The sequence below is a fragment of the Bos grunniens genome, chromosome 11 (assembly GCF_055505025.1).
Source record: "Bos grunniens cultivar Pamir isolate PY7600 chromosome 11, Bosgru_T2T1.0, whole genome shotgun sequence".
Taxonomy (NCBI): domain Eukaryota; kingdom Metazoa; phylum Chordata; class Mammalia; order Artiodactyla; family Bovidae; genus Bos; species Bos grunniens.
In genome coordinates, this window is record NC_141175.1 from 106,148,483 (window position 1) to 106,167,318 (window position 18,836).

At 42.5% G+C, this 18,836-nt stretch overlaps 1 protein-coding gene across 1 annotated transcript in view; it reads left to right on the plus strand.

The window, feature by feature from the left end:
- The window catches only part of ACOXL (acyl-CoA oxidase like), a 328,413-nt gene that overhangs the window by 216,877 nt on the left and 92,700 nt on the right, over positions 1–18,836 (plus strand). Inside the window, exon 14 of the mRNA XM_086328295.1 lies at positions 11,980–12,089. Within this exon, the coding sequence (XP_086184421.1) occupies positions 11,980–12,089 (110 nt within the window). The remainder of the gene's footprint in view (positions 1–11,979; positions 12,090–18,836) is intronic.

Here is an 18,836-nt window from a genome sequence, read left to right on the forward strand (position 1 = left end):
GAGACCCAAGTGTAACTGTAGAATTGAAAAATAAAATTGAAAAAACAAATTGGTGGAATGACAGTAGAAGAGATGATCGAGAAAAAAAAAAAATCTGTAAAGTCAATAGAATTTACTCAGTCTGAACAAAGTGGAAGAAAACGAAAAGTCCCAGGGATCTGTTGTGCCCAGTCCAACGTCCTCATCCCTGCCACCAGGTGCTGAGACGCTGCTGTGAAGTGTGGACATGACCGCCCCTGTGTAACACAGAGCACAAAATCAGTGCACCCCACCATGTGTAAACAAATAGCTGGTGGGGACTTGCTGTACGGCACAGGGAGCTCAGCTCAGTACTCTGTGAAGACCTCGAGGGGTGGGGTTGGAGGGAGAGGGCCACAAGGGAGGGGATACATGTATACATGTGGCTGAGTCACTTCTTTGTACAGCAGAAACTAACACGTCATAAGGCAACTGTATTCCATTAAGAAAAACAACTCAGTCCTCAACGATGACCTTCACACTGTCCCTTCTCTCAGCTCATCCTGCGGTGCTGGTTTGTAAAGCTCTATGAAGGTGCTGGCTTATGACCTGGCTTGGCAGGTGTTTCCAGCCTCAGAACCCAGGACTGTCCCTCAGCTTGCCACCCAGAGGTGCTGCAGGTGGCTGTGAAGTCAAGGTATTTGCTCCTTTCTCCACATCTGGCCCTCTCACCTTCCTCTATCAAAAGACCCAAACACAGCCACTTGAAATAGACAACCTATGTAGTCCTGTAATAGAAATGAAACTTAATGTTTAATAATAATAAAAAAGCTCCCCCCAAAGAAATCTTCAGGTCTAGGTTTCATTGGAGAATTCTACCAAACATTTAAGGAAGAATTTTACACCATCTCTTGCAGAAAATGGAAAAGAAGAGAATGCTTCCCAACTTGGTTTTATACAGCTATTATTACTCTGATACCAAAAGTAGATTATTATCTACAAAAAAAGGGGAAGCTACATATCAAAACCTTACATGATCTCAGATACAAAAATCCTCAGCAAAATTTTAGCAAATTAAATCTTGCAGTGTATAAAAAGAATTATACACCGTGAAGAAATGGATTTCTTCGCTGGTGTACAAGGCTGCTTCAGCATTCAAGTCAATCAATGTAAACCATCATATCAAGTGAAAAAAATTATATGATTATATTGGTTTACACAGAAAAAGCATTTGACAAAATCCAACAATAGTTTGTGATTAAAAACTCTCATCAAACTAGAATAGAGGGGAATTTCTGTCACTTGTAAGCTTTCCGGGTGGCACAGTGGGAATCTCCTACCTGTGCAGGAAACGCAAGAGACACAGGTTCAATCCCTGGATCAGGAAGACATCCGGGAGAAGGAAATGGCAACCCACTCTAGTATTCTTGCCTGGAGAATCCCCATGGGCAGAGGAGCCTGGAGGGCTACAGTCCATGGGGTTGCAAAGAGTTGGACAAGACTTAGTGACTAAACAACAGCAAATCCTTCTCTGGACTGGATTATGCTTTGAATCCACTTATCAAAGTAGAGGTAGATATTTCAGAGACCTGTAGGCAATACTTTTCATAGTATTCTTCTATTACTGATGTGCCTTCAACCCTCTATCTGAAGGTGCGTCTCTTTAGTGATCCAGCAGGCACCGTGGCTGCTGCCCCATGACTGAGGAGCTGTGGACACAGCAGGCCTGTGCTTCGCAGTTAGCATGCTTTACATGTTTCCCTTTGAACGGGATCGAAGGTCATCTGACCCTTTCATTATTTCCCTGGGGCAGAGGTTGTGAGCCCTTGGTGAAATTTAATTATACCCTCCACCAAATCCAATTACTGTCCACACCCATGAAATCCCATTATAACTTTCTTCTGCTTCATTAGAGATACCCTAGGACAGGTCCCTTCTTAACCCCCTGTGGCAGATTTCCTAAGGAATATCAGCCACAGGCTTTGCTCACACTGTTTATTACTCCAAGGAAATATATGCAAAAATTCAAATGACCTATAGTCCTACTTGCTTAAAAACCAAGCACATATCTGGTTTCCAGTAAGAGAGCTGATTTCTTAGGGATTTCACCGTCCCCTCTCCGCCACCAGAGTATTTTCCCGAGTATTCGGATATTTTGTTTTGCTTTTCTTTTTTCCAACTTTTGAAAATTTCAAACAAATTTCATGAGAAAATGAACTATTGGTATAATATCACTTGGGCATATTCTCTACCTCCAAATGTTAAGAGTGTGGTCTCATTCTTGTTTTCTCTATACACACGTGCACACTCGCGTGTGTGTAAATTAAATGTCAACATTCATTTTTTAAAAATAAGAACATTTTCTTACAAAAGCACAATACTGTCAACACACCTAAGCAAATGAACAGTAATACCATAATGAAAGTGAAGTAAAAGTGTTAGTTGCTCAGGCATATCTGACTTTTTGACCCCATGGACTGTAGCCCTCCAGGCTCCTCTGTCCATGGGATTCTCCAGGCAAGAATACTGGAGTGGGTTGTCGTTTCCTTCTCCAGGGGATCTTCCCGACCCAGGGATTGAATCCAGGTTTCCTGCATTGCAGGCAGATTCTTTACCTTCTGAGTCACCAGGAAGGCCCCATACTGTAATACAGGTTATCTAATCGGGATAGTCAGAAACTTAAGGAAGAGGGAGCCAGGTGAACAAATAGAACTACTGGCACTGGAGAAAGCAAGAAGTAATTAGTATTCCTGGAGATACGTGATGACTCTGCATCCATAAAACAAAAACATCCTGGGGACCTCCCTGGCGGTCCAGTGTAACCACAGACTTTGAGTTTGTGGTGGTGGTTGTTTAGTTGCTAAGTCCTGTCTGACTCTTTGTGACCCCATGGACTGTAGCCCACCAGGCTCTTCTGTCCACGGGATTCTCCAGGCAAGAATACTGGAGTAGGTATTTCCTTCTCCAGGGGATCTTCCTGACCCAGGGATCGAACCTGGGTCTCCTGCGTCACAAGAAGATTCTTTCACTAACTGAGCCACCAGGGAAGCCAAAAGGGAAGTAAAAGGGAAAGGCTAAGAGACATGGATGATCATGTCCAGGAAACTGATGACATTCCCCAAAGAGGGAGCAGAGAACGCAGGCAGATGAAATCAGAGAAATAAAAGAAGGCAGTTTCCCAAACCTGAAGACAGTCACAAGTCTTTCTTCACAACAGGCAGGACCCACCAGACAAGGTCAGAGCCTGGAAACAGTCTGGAGAATTTCAGATCACCAAGTAAGGACAGAGAGAGGGCCTCCGGACGTTAGACTGAAAAGAAACATCAGATGATTTGCTAAGAAAAGAGTCAGATTCACCTCAGCCCTATTGGCTGCAGCACTGGAGGCTGGACCCCACTGCACCCACACGTCTCTGGGGCTCTTGTCACGGTTGGACTCTGGTGTGGGTCCTGGGCGTCTGCATTTCCAGCAAGCTCCTTGGTGACGGTGACACTGCTGCTCTGCGGACCACAGTTTCAGTGGCCAGGGTCTAGAATAAAATGGAACGACGCCTTTAGAACTCAGAAGAAAATTACTTTGAATGTAAAATTTTACAGCTAGCTAAATTATTCATCAAATATGAGCCAGACTTACAGATATTCAAATGTTCGGGAAGTTTACTTTGCCATGCACTTTCTGAAAAATATTACTTGTAGATGAGGTGGAGAAAAGCATAAAACAAGTGAAGAATTAGAAAGATATCTGTGGATAGCCAATGGAAATTTCCTGTATGACTCAGGGAATTCAAACTGGGGCTCTGTAACAACCTAGAGGGCTGGGATGGGGAGGGAGATGGGAGGGAGGTTCAAGAGGGAGAGGACATATGTGCACCTATGGCGGATTCATGTTGATGTTTGGTAGAAACCAACATAACACTGTAAAGCAATTATCCTTCAATTAAAAATAAATAAAAAAAATAAAGATATCTATGCTTTCTGGAGCTAATCCAAGAGGAGTTTGTGTAAAGAAATACCTGCATAGTCGTGGCCAACACAATTAGTCCAAATTAGGACAAGAAGTCAGAGGGCTCAAAAGAATGACTTTGAGAAGGAAATGATTTCTATTCAACAAGCAGAATAATTAAGAAGCAGGAAAATGCTTAATCATGATGGAAAAGCCATATGGTTCTTCTTGAAACAAGTGGGAAAATAGTCGATCAAGACTCTAGGAAAAACAAAACTGCTTGAGAAAAGCATGTTCCAAATAGGAAGCAAGAGAAATATGTTTGACCTTGGCATTTGGAAGCTTCTTCTCTAGCAGAATGAAAACTGCTTGAGAATGGTTATTTCTGAAGTGAAGTTCTAGAGGTAAGGGGTTGGGTAAGAGACTTTGACTTTTTATTTAAGGCCATGTCTTGATGAAATTGAAAGAGAAGAGTGAAAAAGTTGGCTTAAAGCTCAACATTCAGAAAACTGAGATCATGGCATCTGGTCCCTTCACTTCATGGGAAATAGATGGGGAAACAGTGGAAACAGTATCAGACTTTATTTTTTGGGGCTCCAAAGTGACTACAGATGGTGATTGCAGCCATGAAATTAAAAGACGCTTACTCCTTGGAAGGAAAGTTATGGCCAACCTAGACAGCATATTCAAAAGCAGAGACATTACTTTGCCAACAAAGGTCTGTCTAGTCAAGGCTATGGTTTTTCCAATGGTCGGGTATTGATGTGAAAGTTGGACTGTGAAGAAAGCTGAGTGCCGAAGAATTGATGCTTTTGAACGGTGGTGTTGGAGGAGACTCTTGAGAGTCCCTTGGACTGCAAGGAGATCCAACCAATCCATTCTAAAGGAGATCAGTCCTGGGTATTCTTTGGAAGGACTGATGCTAAAGCTGAAACTCCAGTACTTTGGCCACCTCATGTGAAGAGTTGACTCATTGGAAAAGACTCTGATGCTGGGAGGGATTGGGGGCAAGAGGAGAAGGGGACGACAGAGGATGAGATGGCTGGATGGCATCACTGACTCGATGGATGTGAGTTTGAGTGAACTCCGGGCGTTGGTGATGGACAGGGAGGCCTGGTGTGCTGTGATTCATGGGGTGGCAAAGAGTCGGACACAACTGAGCGACTGAACTGAACTGAATGTGGCCTAAACTTTTTAAATTGGAGGAGATTTGCTTTACAAGGTTGTGTTAGTTTCTGCTCTACAACAAAGTGAATCAGCCATATTTATACACGTACCCCCTCCCTCTGAAGCCTCCGTCCCGCCCCATCCCACCTCTCTAGGTCATCACAGAGCACTGAGCTGAGCGCCCTGTGCTGTGTATTTTATGCTTGGTGGTGCAGCTTCCCACTAGCTATTTATTTTATACATGGCAGTGTATATTGATATATGCCAACCCTACTCTGCCAGTTCATCGCCCCCTCCTCTTCCTGCCCTGTGCCCACCTGCCCATTCTCTGTCTGCGTTTGTACTCCTGCTTGGCAAATAGGTTCATCGGTACCATCTTTCTAGATTCCAGATATAATATATGATATTTGTTTTTCTCTTTTGACTTATTTTACTCTGTATGACAGATTCTATACTCATCCACATCACTACAAATGACCCAGTTTTGTTGCTTTTTATGCCTGGGCAATTTTCCATTGCATATGTACCACATCTTCTTTATCTTCTTCTTCTGTCGATAGACAGGTAGGTGGCTTCCATGTCCTAGCTATTGTAAATAGTGCTGCAATGATCTTTGGGGTTCATGTGTCTTTTAATTATGATTTTCTCAGCATATATGCCCAATAATGGGGTTGCTGGGTCATGTGGTAGTTATATTCCTAGTTTTTTTAAAAAAAATTTTTAATTAAAAATTGAGTATATTGAAAGCCATTAAAATAAATTGGCCCTCCCTTATAGAAACACATTTATTGCATTCTTACTCATTGGTGTAATTTTTACTATATAAAATAAAGGAACTATGAGTAAAATATAGAAAAAAAAGAAATAGTCCTTCCTTAAATATAAAAGATGAGGAAGGGAAGAGAAGGAATGAAGAGTAACAAAGAAAGGCCTCACTGAGAGAACAAATGCTGCATGCGAGTGCACGCACACACACACACACACACACACACACACCTTACTGTTCTCCCCACCCCCATCGCTGGGGTGAATTCCAGATTCTTCTCCAAGACAGCCTGGACCTCAGGTGCTACAACGGCATGTTGGGATGGGTACGATGTTGGGCGAGGGCTAGACCTCAGGCTGTAGGACCCTGACTCCCTCTGCTCCTAAAGGAAGCACACAGTTCCTTTAGAAAACCTGAAAGAACGTTCCCTCTGGCCCCAGCCTTCTGGCTATAGGTGAGTCCTAGCGATCAGCAGGTGAGGTGTTGAGATGCTAGAGGGAGCGAGGGGCAGGTGCTCCTAAAATCAGAGATGAGGGCTGGGGCGACCCTATCACAGGGCCTCGGGGTATCAGTTCTGAAAGATCTGAGATCTGGCTGCACCAGGAGGGGTCTGAGGAACAGCTGGTACGGGGGTCACCGGGCTGTGGATGACAGCCAGTCGTCCTGAAAGACCAGCCGCCCTCCCCTTCTGAGGGCCTCTTGGAGAGAAAGAATGAGGGCATGAGCTGAGGACCTGCCCGACCCAGCAACGTCAGAGACAGATAGTTCAACAGATCTTCTGGAGGTTTACAGGTGGGATCTACAGATGAGGTGTACAGAATCACCTCAGATGATGGCAGAAGCGAAGAGAAAGGGAGATGTGTGAATGGGCCAGAGGCAGGCGGAGGCCGGCCTAGTGGGGGCTGAAGACCACCACAGGGGAGTGGAGGTATGCCGGGGACCAAGTCTCAGCTTAGAGGAGGGAAATGGCGTTGGAAATGCGGGAGGCAGACGTGTGAAGATTGGGGGCAGAATTTGGTGCAGAGCATTTACAAAATGTGGTCATTCATTCTGGGGAACTTGAAGGGACTTTGGGATAGTACCCTTTTAGAAAAGCAGGATAGTTTCAAACAGACATTCTCGTTTTCTCTTCCAAATCCACTGACTCGTAACAAATCTGGTGCTAATTCTTTCAAAGCCAGATATTCCAGCATCTGACTGTTAAAGGCTCTCCTCAAGAACTCTGTGTGTGAGGTTTGGGAGAAGGAGAGCCTTCTGAGTCTGGGCCTTGTTACCTGTACTTCTGAGCTTGCCAGAGTGGCTTCTTCATTTTCTGTACAGAAATCATTCTTGCTCTCTCTCTCTCTCTCTGTTCCTTTTATTTCCTCCTCCCTCCCTCCTTCTCCCTCTCTCCCTGTCTCTTTCCTTCCTTCCTTCTTTCTTTCTCTCCTTCTAGCCAGAGAATCATTACAGATTCTCCTCAAAGAAATCTTACCTTGATGGGATGTCCAGCACTTGAAAGAGGCAAAGCGTTACTGTACCCAGTGGGAGATAATGCCCAGTTGGCCTTTTCTTCAGCCTCACTCCCCGGGGGACTCCTGAACTGCCCTTAGGTAGCGCGCATTGCCAGATGTGGGTGGAAGAAAAACTCAGGACACGCAGTCCCGTTTGTGTCTACCCATCCTCCTGGGGCCTGGAGGGCCAGATCCAGCTTCATGGGATGAAACCTGTGGTCAGAAGAGCCTGTACTTAGACTGAGAGGATGAGCCTATGGTTACTGAGGGGAAACCTGGGGGGAAGGGACAGTTAGGGAGTTTGGGATGGACATGTACACACTGCTATATGTGAAATGAGTAACCAGCAAGGACCCACTGTATAGCACAGGGAGCTCTGCTCATTGTTATGTGGCAGCCTGGGTGGCAGTCAGGTATGGAGGAGAAGGGACACACACATATATGTATGGCTGAGTCCCTTTGCTGTTCACCTGAAGCTATCACAGCATGGCCAGCTGGCTATACCCTAAGACGAAATGAAATGTTTAGAAAAGAAGAGCCTATGCTGGTTTGCTACTCTGCTCTCACTGTCTTGAAATCCCTAATCATTTTTGAACAAGGTGCTCTGCACTTCTGTTTTGCCCTGGGTTCTATGGCCAGTCCTGCCTAGAGCATGGTCTGGGACCCCAGGGCCACAGGTACAGCCACTTGGAAGGAAGCTGTTGTCCTACTCGGTATAAGCCTGAGTGCCGCCCGCTGCCTGGCTTGTCCTGCTGCAGAGAGGATGACGTGGGCTGGCTTTTCCTTAGAGACCGTGCTTTCTATCCTAATCGACTCTAAGTGTTTCTGCTTTGGCAGCAGACACAACTTGTTAGGCTTTTTAATCCAAGTTTCTCTGTAGCTGACATAAATCAGTGAAATACTCAGTGTGTAGACATGCTAGTCGCTTCGTAGATGCCTTGAAAAGCCATTCGACCTAAAAAATTATTTGTAATTGTGCTATATAATCAGTGTTCCCTGATGCATAGGATATTCGTTATAAATGCGTGTTTGTGATATCATTATTCTGCATAACTACTCAGACTCATGGTTTCCACATGTCGGCTGCAGAGTCACTTGATTCCTTCTGCAGGTGGGGTCTTTTACAAAAGGCAAGAATATAGCTGTTTTGGCTGCTCAGTTCCCCAGAGTTCTCTTAAGGAAGGGACTCCTGAGCAGGTGCAGCGGGACTCAGTCCCTGGGAAGTAATCAAGTAGATAAAGGAAAATAAAGAGTCTTCATCTTTTGAGCCAGAGAACTGTGTCCAAAGCCACAGAAACCATCATCTGGAAAGAAATAACATCACAAGTTGTCTTAAGAAAATCTGGTGTAAGTTTTCAAAACACCAGACCTAGAAGATATGACTATTTGTATTGAGAGGAAATATATTTTATTGTATAAAATGGGTTTCTTTTACTACCAGGTTCATTTTTAAATAATGAACTCTCTGCTACAACTCAAACATTCCGTGTACACAAATTTTACTGAATCTCGTAGTTTGATCATCGCTATTGCTGTATGAGGGCTTCCCAGGTGGCTCAGTGGTAAAAAGTCTACTTGCCAGTGCAAGAGACACTGGAGGTGCGGATTCAATCCTTGGGTAAGGAGGATCCCCTAAAGGAGTAAATGGCAACTCACTCCAGTGTCCTTGCCTGGATAATCCCATGGACAGAGGAGCCTGGCAAGCTGCAGTCCATGTAGTCACAAACAGCATGCACACGCATTGCTGTGTAAGATAGCATTTTGGGGGTAATCTGGGTGATGACTCGACAAAACCTCTCTGTTTCATTTTAATTTTTCAACTTTTGTGTATATAATTATTTTAAAATAGAAAATTAAAAATTATATGTGTGTGTGTGGGGTGTTATGTGCTCAGTCCTGTCTGACTATTTGTGACCCCCATGGACTGTAGCCCACCAGCCTCCAGTCCGTGGAATTTTCCAGATAAGAATACTGATGTAAAAAAAGAAAAATTTTTAAAAAAGAAAAAAGAATACTGGAGTGGGTTGCCAGTTCCTACTCCAGGGGATCTTCCTGACCTAGGGATTGAACCTGTGTCTTCTGCACTCATATATATGTGTGTGTGTGTGTGTGTATTATATATTTTATATAATGTTATATAATTTATATTTTGCATTTTATTGCTTATTATATAATGTATATATACTATATGGTATAGTACATATATAAATATACACTATATGGTATATTATAATGTATTCAGGAACACATATATGAGGTAAAAGAAATCACGTCTTCATTGCATGCTCAGTTGAGAGACTGATGGATCTGTCTTTGCCTCTCCACGTCATTTATCAAATGAAGTATTGAATGTAGAGACTGTCCTGACCAAACCCCATGGTAGCTGATAGCTCCAACCCTTTAATCTAAACTTCACCAAAGTGCATCAGCAGCAGAAAATAGACTCATTTAAAAAAATCAGCTTGTCTTGTTTCATGACCTAGAAGAAGAGGAACAATTCCAAAAACGAGGAGCAAAAAGGAAAAAGAAAAGAGCGAAGATCTAAACAGAGGAATTTTGTGATACTAGCCAGGCCCCAGTGTGTCTGTCTTTTAAGTTTAACACCTAAACTGGATTATTATGTTCTAGAAATTTTTAAGAAGTTAATAGTTTTTTGGCTACACTGTGCATCATACAGGATCTTCATTCCCCAGGCAGGGATAAAACCCTCGCCCCTAGCAGCAGAAGCATGGAGTCTTAAGTGCTGGGCCACTGGGGAAGCCCCGATGTCCTTCTAATTTTAAATCTAGTTAAAATGCGTGTGTTTTCCCAATTTAATTTGCTTAAATCAGAAAGGTAAGAGCCTATTCATTGGAGAAGACCCTGATGCTGGGGAAGATTGAGGGCAGGAGCAGGAGGTTGGATGACATCATCGACTCAGTGGAGATAAATTTGAGCAATCTCTGGGAGATAGTAAAGGACAGGCAAGCCTGGTGTGCTGCAGTCCACGGGGTCGCAAAGAGTCAGACACGACCGAGCAACCGAACAACAGCAAAATCAGAAAGGTGGACATAGTGACAAAAGTTAAAGGAAATTGTTAAGGAATTGAATGGATCAGATGAGATGCTGGACACAGAAAAGGGATTTATTTATTCATTCACTTATTCAAGAAAGATTCCTCAACTCCCATAGCCATTTGATGGAACGAACGTGAACAAACTCTGACCTTGTGGCGCTTAACTTCCGGAGGCAGAAGGATGAGGAGACAGCAGCAAGTTGTAACGCTTCATGTCCTTGGGTAGCAGTAAACTCAGTGTGGAAAAATAAAGGCAGTGAAGGTCTGGAGCAGAGGGGTGGGAATCAGAGAGAGCAATGTGTAACGCTGGGAGTGTTGTTTGCTGTCCACCAGGAGGGTGATGGAGTTAGGGCCATTGTAAATTGAATAGGTGAGCAAAAACAAACAATGTGTTAATCCCAGTGATGTCAGTGAAACTGACCTTGAGTGCCATATCATTTTGATCTTTATTCTAGTCAGAGTTAGTTGATCCCCGCCCGCCGCCATTTTCCCTGTTGCTGGCAGTGTTTGATTTTCACAACTTGCTTTGTACAGCATGCGTGCGAGCTAAGTTGCTTCAGTCGTGTCCAACTCCTCTTGACCCTGTGGACCATAGTGGGCCAGGATGCCATGTCTGTGGGATTCTCCAGGCAAGATACTGGAGTGGGCTGCTATGCCCTCCTCCACAGGATCTTCCCAACCCAGGGATCAAACCCACGTCTCTCATGTCTCCTGCACTGGCAGGGGGTTCTTTGCCACTAGCACCACCCGGGAAGCCCACCTTTGTACAACAGGAATTACAAAAATGTCTATGTCCGTTGACCCCTAATACAGTGATCCTGATGGCCTCTTTTTCATAGTCAGTATTTTGTGACACCCCCTTTTCTATCCTGAAATGAAGTCATGGGTAATATCTATCTAGAGATATGATTTCAAGAATTCAAGACAATACTTCAAAGAAACAAAAGAAATGTGTAATAAGCATGACTATATAGTAAGACCTGGGTTTCCCTGGTAGGTCAGCTGGTAAAGAATCTGCCTACAATGCAAGAGACCCTGGTTCGATTCCTGGGTCGGGAAGATCTGCTGGAGACGGGATAGGCTACACACTCCAGTATTCTTGGGCTTCGCTGCTGGCTCCACTGATAAAGAATCCACCTGCTATGCAAGAGACCTAGGTTCAATCCCTGGGTTGGGAAGATCCCCTGGAGAAGGGAATGGCTACCCACTCCGGTATTCTGGCCTGGAGAATCCCATGGACTGTATAGTCCATGGGGTCACAAAGAGTCAGACACGACTGAGCGACATTCAAATATGTATATAGTAAGACATGGGCTCCCCAGGTGACTCAGTGGGTAAAGAATCCATCTTCAATTCAGGAGAGTCAGCTTCACCTGGAGAAGGGAATGGCAACCCACTCCAGTATTCTTGCCTGAAAATTCCCATGGACAGAGGAGCCTGGTGGGCTACAGTCCATGAGGTCGCAAAGAGTCTGACACCACTGAGCACAAAAGTTTGCTGGAAGCCACTGGACCTTATCTGGCTGCAGCAGTTAAGAACACCCTGGTGTTTGTTACGTTTTTCACAAACGGCTGACAAACGGTTTATGCTGTGTGCAGGTTGTGGTTCGGGAACTGCTGGCTCAGTACACCAAGCAGTGCGAGGAAAGACCGGTCTCCAGCTTGCTCCGAAACTGGGCGGAATCGGGGAGTGACAGGCTGAGAACCAGGTATGTGATCACTCCGGCTGCCACCATCCTTGACCTGGAGTCTCATTCTTTTTTTTTTTTTTATTCTTCCAATTTTATTTTATTTTTAAACTTTACATAATTGTATTAGTTTTGCCAAATATCAAAATGAATCCGCCACAGGTATACATGTGTTCCCCATCTTGAGGCTGAGTATACAGAGCCTTGTACAGTTCACACTTGTTTAAATGTAAAATATTGATATAAAATAGATAATCAACAAGGACCTAGTGAGTAGCACAGGGAACTCTGCTCAATACTCTGGAATGACCTATATGGGAAACGAATCTGAAAAAGAATAGATGTAACTGAATCACTTTGCCGTGCACCTAAAACAACAGTGTGCATCAACTGTGTGCGTGTGTACTCAGTCGTGTCCGACTCCGCGACCACATGACTGCAGCCCACCAGGCTGCTCTGTGCATGGAGTTTCCCAGTCCAGAATACTGCAGTGGGTTGCCATTCCTGCTCCAGGGGATATTCCCAACCCATGGATTGAACCCATATCTTCTGTGTTTAAAAAAATACTGATATGTGGAAACACATGTATGGATATGTAATTTCAATTCTCATGCACCCACGATCCAACTTAAGGACCAGAAGACTGCTAATTCTGCTCCTTCCACATGTGTTCCTTCTTTTTAGCATGTCCACTGTGGCAAGGACTTTACAGGTTTTTGTTATTTCCGTTTCACAGATGAGGAAACAGGCACAGAGCTTAAGCATTTTGCCCAAGATTACATGCCAGTGGGTGACCAAGCTAGAATTTGAATCCAGATAGTTGGACTCCAGGATCCATGCTTTGGGTTGTTTTCACAGATTTTTCATGTTATCTATAAGCTTGATAAATAAGGTGTAATGTGTGTGGTATTCTGTAGCTTCCTGTTTTCACTCAATATTTTGTTTCTTAGGTTCATCCAAGTTATTACATGTGGCTGAAGAGCTTCTGTGTCTGCTCATAATATTTCACCACGTGTCTGTGCTGCAAGTTACTTATGCTTTCTAATCTCCAGTATCAGTGGATATTTGGGTTGTATTTTTGATATCTTGCACAACCCTCTTGTGAAAAATCTTGTACATGTTTTCTGGGGAATGTGGGCAAGAATTTCTACAGGGCTTTCAAATTTAGTTGCCATGACTCAGAGTGAGAAATGTGTTTTACGTCACCACGGACACCCACACGCCCATAGAGTCCCCTACCCTCCCTCCACCACAGACACGATGAAGCAAACACGCCGTGAAACAATGCTCATCCTATACTCGTAATGTTCTCTGACGTTTCTTAATTTTGTTTTTTAAAAATACTGATCTCAATCAGTTAAACTGATTTCGTGTGCCGTTTTAGCGATTTTCAATCTGTTGCCTGAAAAAACACTCCTTAATAGCGCATATTACCCAGGCGTGAAATTGCTGTGCTGTGGGTATGCCAGTGTTGGACATTACTAGATCATGCCCATTTATTTTTCAAAGTGACTGCCTACATTTTTTATCCCCACCAACAGCCTGTGTCTTATGAAACCAATACTTGGCATTGTCAGATTTCATTTTTGTCAGCATAAGATAAAGATCTCACACTGTGGCTTTAAAAAATTTTTGTTTTGTTTTTAATTGGAGGATAATTGCTTGACAGTATTGTGATGGTTTCTGCCATACATCAGTATGATTCAGCCGTAGGTACGCATATGTTCCCTCCCTTTGAAACCTCCCCACCGCCACCTTCCTCCCATCCCACCCCTCTAGGGTGTCACAGAGCAAACTCCCACTGGCTGTATACTTTCCATCTGGTAATGTGTATGTTTCAGAGCTACTCTCTCAAATCGTCCCGCCTTCTTTCTCCCCGACTGTGTGCAAGTCTGTTCCCTCCGTCTGCATCTTTGCCGCTGCCCTGTAGATAGATTCATCAGTACCATCCTTCTAGATTCCATATATATACATGTATGTATACGGGTTAATATACCGTATCTGGCTTTCTCTTTCTGACTTACTTCACTTCGTATAATAGGCTCTAGGTTTGTCCACCTCACTAGAATCTAGTCAGATATTTACTTTTATTTCTTTATTTGACTGCACCGGCTCTTAGTTGCAGCATGCAGGATCTTTAGTTGGGGCATTTGGGATCTAGTTCCCTGACTCAGGAGTGAACCCCAGCCCCCTGAATTGAGAGCACAGAGTCTTAGCCACTGAACCACCAGAGAAGTCCCTCACTATGGCTTGAAAATTGCATTTTTCTTCTTCTTATAGTTGAGCATGCTTTCACATTCTCTTTACCATTTGTATTTCTTCTTATCTGAAATGCTTGTCATGCATCTTGTGTTTTTCTGTTTTTGTTTTGTTTGGTCTTAGTCGGTATTGATTTTTAGATGTTACAGCTATCTTCTCCAAGTTTGTGGCTTGTCTTTTGTTTTCTTTATGATGTCTTTGATTAACATAAATTCTTCAATTACAGTTGAATTTATTAATCTTTTCTTTTATATCCCACACTTCCTGTATCTTGTCTACTTTGTGATTGTGAAATATATATGTTTTAATATTGTTGAGAGTTTGAGAGTTTCACCTTTCACCTTGAATTCTTGAATCCATTAGAAATTTCTGTCTGTGGTGTGAGGAAGGGATTTAATTTCATTTTCTTTCTCCTGTGGGGATTGTCAGTTTTTCCAGCCCCATTTTCTGAATTCACTGCCTTTCCCTAGTGATCTGGAATGCCCCCGCTGGCATTCATTAAACTTTTATATATGCGGAAGTCCATTTGTTCCTGGTCTGCTTGTGTGCTCTTTTTTAAGTTGGTTAGTTAGTTTGCTGCTCTGGGTCTCAGTGCAGCATGCAGGATCTTTGATCTTCAGTGCAGCATGCAGGATCTTTTTGGTTACGAGTGCAGACTCTTAGTTGTGGCACGCGGGACCTAGCTCTCTGACCAGGGGTCGGATCCGGGCCCTCTGCATTGGGAGCGTGGACTCATAGCCACTAGACCACCAGGGAAGTCCCTGTTAGTATATTCTGAATCTAACAAAACTCTGTCTCAATTCCACTAGATTTATAACAGTGTAATAGTATTATGTGGTACATATTACATATGATACTACTATATCTAAAATATAATTCAGAATTGTGGTGGCTATTCTGGGTCTTTTGTACATCCTTACAAGTGTGAGAGTAAGTTTGTCAAGTTCCTCCAAAAAAAAAAAGAAAGAAAGAAAAGAACATACGTACAGCAAAAGGACAAATATTATATGGTTGCACGTATATGAGGTATTATCTACAGTAGTCAAGTTCGTAGAGACAGAAAGTAGAATAGTGGGGCTTCCCTGTGGTCCAGTGGTTAAGACCTTCTGATGCAGGGGGTGAGGGTTTGCCCTCTAGTTGGGGAGCTAAGACCCCACCTGCCTAGCAACCATAAAATCCAAACATAAAACAGAAGCAGTATCGTAACAAATTCAATGAAGACTTTCAAAAAGGACCCACATTAAGGGGAAAAAAATCTTTAAAAAGAAGAAAGTAGAACAGTGGTTACCAGGGGCCAGTAGGAGGAGGAACTGGGGGATAGTGTTCACTGGGTGCAGAATTTCAGTTTGGGAAAATGAAAAAAATTTGAAGATGAGTAACAGTAATGGTTGCATGACAATGCAAATGTGTTTAATGCTGCTGAACTATACCCTTAAAAATGGCTAAGGTGGCAGATTTTATGTAATTTTTTTTTTTTTTAAATCTACTGGAATTTTCTTTGGAAGTGTATTAAATCTATAGATTTGCAGAAAAATTGACATGCTTGTAAAACTGAACTTCCTCTCAAAGATTTTAACCTCCCAAGTGTCTTCCAGAGTTTTATAATTTCTTTCAAACATAGTACAACTTTGGACAGATTTATTACTGGGGCCTTTATAATTTTGTTGTTGCCATAAAAAGAACATTTTTTAAATTATGTTTTTTTGTTCTTGATTTATTATACACACTGTTGACTTTTGTATATAAACCTGACCATAAAAAATGTCATTTAAATGTGCTGATAGATTCTTTGGATTTCCATAGACAGTCATACCATCTGCAAATAGTAAATTTTATTCCTTCTTTTCCAGTTATTGCTTCTTTTGTTTGTTTTTGTGAGAAGGTGCCCTATTCCTGATTTTTAAAAGAATTAGTTTGATATTTCACTGTTAAGAATACATTTGCTAAAGTTTTTGATAGGCCTACTTTACCTCCTAAGGAAGCTCCATTTACTGTTATTTTTAACATGTTTTTTTCATCATTATTTGATGATGAATTTTCCTGCAAATGATTTTTCATCTATTAAATTATCTTATGTTATTTCTTCTTAACCTGTTTTGATAAATAACACTTGTGTGCTTAAGAAACACTTAGTGTTGTCATATTGTATTATTATTTTTATATTTTCCTGGGTTTGACTTGTTAGTATTATTTTTAGGGTTTTTGTGTACTTATTAGCTTATTGTTTTCCTTTCTCATACTTCCCTGATTGGATTTATATCAAGTTTTCCTGGCCACAGAAGTTATTTTGGGAGTAGTTTCTTATTCTGTAGAAGAATCTGAGAAGTTATTTGAAAACTATCTGGGTCTGGGTAATATTTAAACAACTGATTCAATTAGTTTAGTTGTTTTAAGACCATTTAGGCTTTCTCTTCTCTGCCAGTTTTGGTAAATGATATTTTTCTGGGAACTTGTCTGATTTCAGACTGACTCATACGAGGTTTATCATGTTGCCGTTGTTTACTCTTTCGGTCATGTCCAACTCTTTGCGATCACGTGGACTGTAGCCTGCCACGCTCCTCTGCCCATAGGTTTGTCTAGGCAGGAATGCCGGGGTGGGTTGCCATTTCCTTCTCCAATAAGGTTTATTATACTATTCTCTAATTATCCTTTTAACTTCTGCTAGATCGGTAGTTCAGTTCAGTTCAGTCGCTCAGTTGTGTCTGACTCTTTGCGACCCCATGGACTGCAGCATGCCCAGCTTTCCTGTCCATTACCGACTCCTGGAGCTTACTCAAACTCATGTGCATTGAGTTGGTGGTGCCATCCAACCATCTCATCCTCTATTGTCCCCTTCTCCTCCCACCTTCAATCTTTCCCAGCATCAGGGTCTTCTTCAAATAAGTCAGTTCTTCGCATCAGGTAGCTAAAGTATCAGAGTTTCAGTTTCAGCATCAGTCCTTCCAATGAATATTCAGGACTGATTTCCTTTAGGATGGACTGGTTGGATCTCCTTGCTGTCCAAGGGACTCTGAAGACTCTTCTCCAACACCACATTTCAAAAGCATCGATTCTTCTGCGCTCAGCTTTCTTTATAGTCCAGCTCTAACATCCATACATGACTACTGGAAAAACTAAAGCTTTGACTAGATGGACCTTTGTTGGTAAAGTAATGTCTCTGCTTTTGTCTAGGTTGGTCATAACTTTTCTTCCAAGGAGTAAGCGTCTTTTAATTTCATGGCTGTAGTCACCATCTGCAGTTATTTTGGAGCCCCCCAAAATGAAGTCTGTCACTGTTTCCGTTATTTCCCCATCTATTTGCCATGAAGTGGTAAGACCAGATGCCATGATCTTAGTGTTCTGAATGTTGAGTTTTAAGCCAGCTTTTTCACTCTTTCACTTTCTTCAAGATGCTCTTTCGATCTGTAGTTAGGTCCCAGTTTTCATTCCTAAAATTATTTATTGTATTTTTCTTTCTCTCCTTTATTGTTATGTTTAATCTCACCATTTGTTTGTCTAATTTATTATTTTTTTCAAATTACCAACTTTTCCCTTTGTTGATCCTCTGACATACTTTGCTTTTACTTCATTGATTTATGCTCATAAATGTATTATCTTCTTTGTTGTACTTCTGAGGGGCTTATTGTGCTTTTTTCTTTTGTGTATTTTTTAAATTATCATTTTTATTTGGAGGAAGACTTTGGTCTTTATAACCCAAATGAACTAATTTTCAAGCAACTATTCATTAAAAAGTATAATTTTATAATCCTGATGAGAGACCTGGGAAACACACTGAATGATAGTGTGGGACTTTTGGGGCTTTCCAGGTGATGCTGGTGGTAAAGAATCCACCTGTCAATGCAGGAGATGTAAGAGACTTGGGTTCAGTCCTGGAGGAGCTCATGGAAACCCACTCCAGTATTCTTGCCTGGAGAATCCCATGGACAGAAGAGCCTGGCGGGCTACATCCATGGGGTCGCAAAGAGTCGGACAGTGCTGAAGTGACTTAGCAGGCACGCACACACGCCTGAGACTTTTCACATCGGTTGGCACGAATCTGTCCTTTTTCTCTTGTTTTGTAAGCTATTGCTCACGTCCCTATTTATTCAAACTGTAGGCTGTCTTAAAGCTGGAAATAGCAGCTCCCATATCCGAAGGTTGTTTCACTTAAATCTCCCTCTGTTTGGGGGTGTTTTTTTTAATCTTTTAATTTTATATAATTTTCTTTGATTTTATTTCAATTTGCACACTCTGCAAAGTCAGTAAATCTTTTTAACATTTCTGTGGGCTTCCCAGTTGGTGCTAGTGGTAAAGAATCTGCCTGCCAATGCAGGAGATGCAGGTTCGGTCTCTGGGTCGGGAAGATCCCCTGGAGGAGGAAATGGCACCCCACTCCAGTATTCTTGCCTGGAGAATCCCATGGACAGAGGAACCTGGTGGGCTACAGTCCATGGGGCCACAGAGTCAGACTTGACTGCGGCTGAGAACACAGCCCTGAATGGGCATTTTATAGAGCTGATAGTTTCCCTC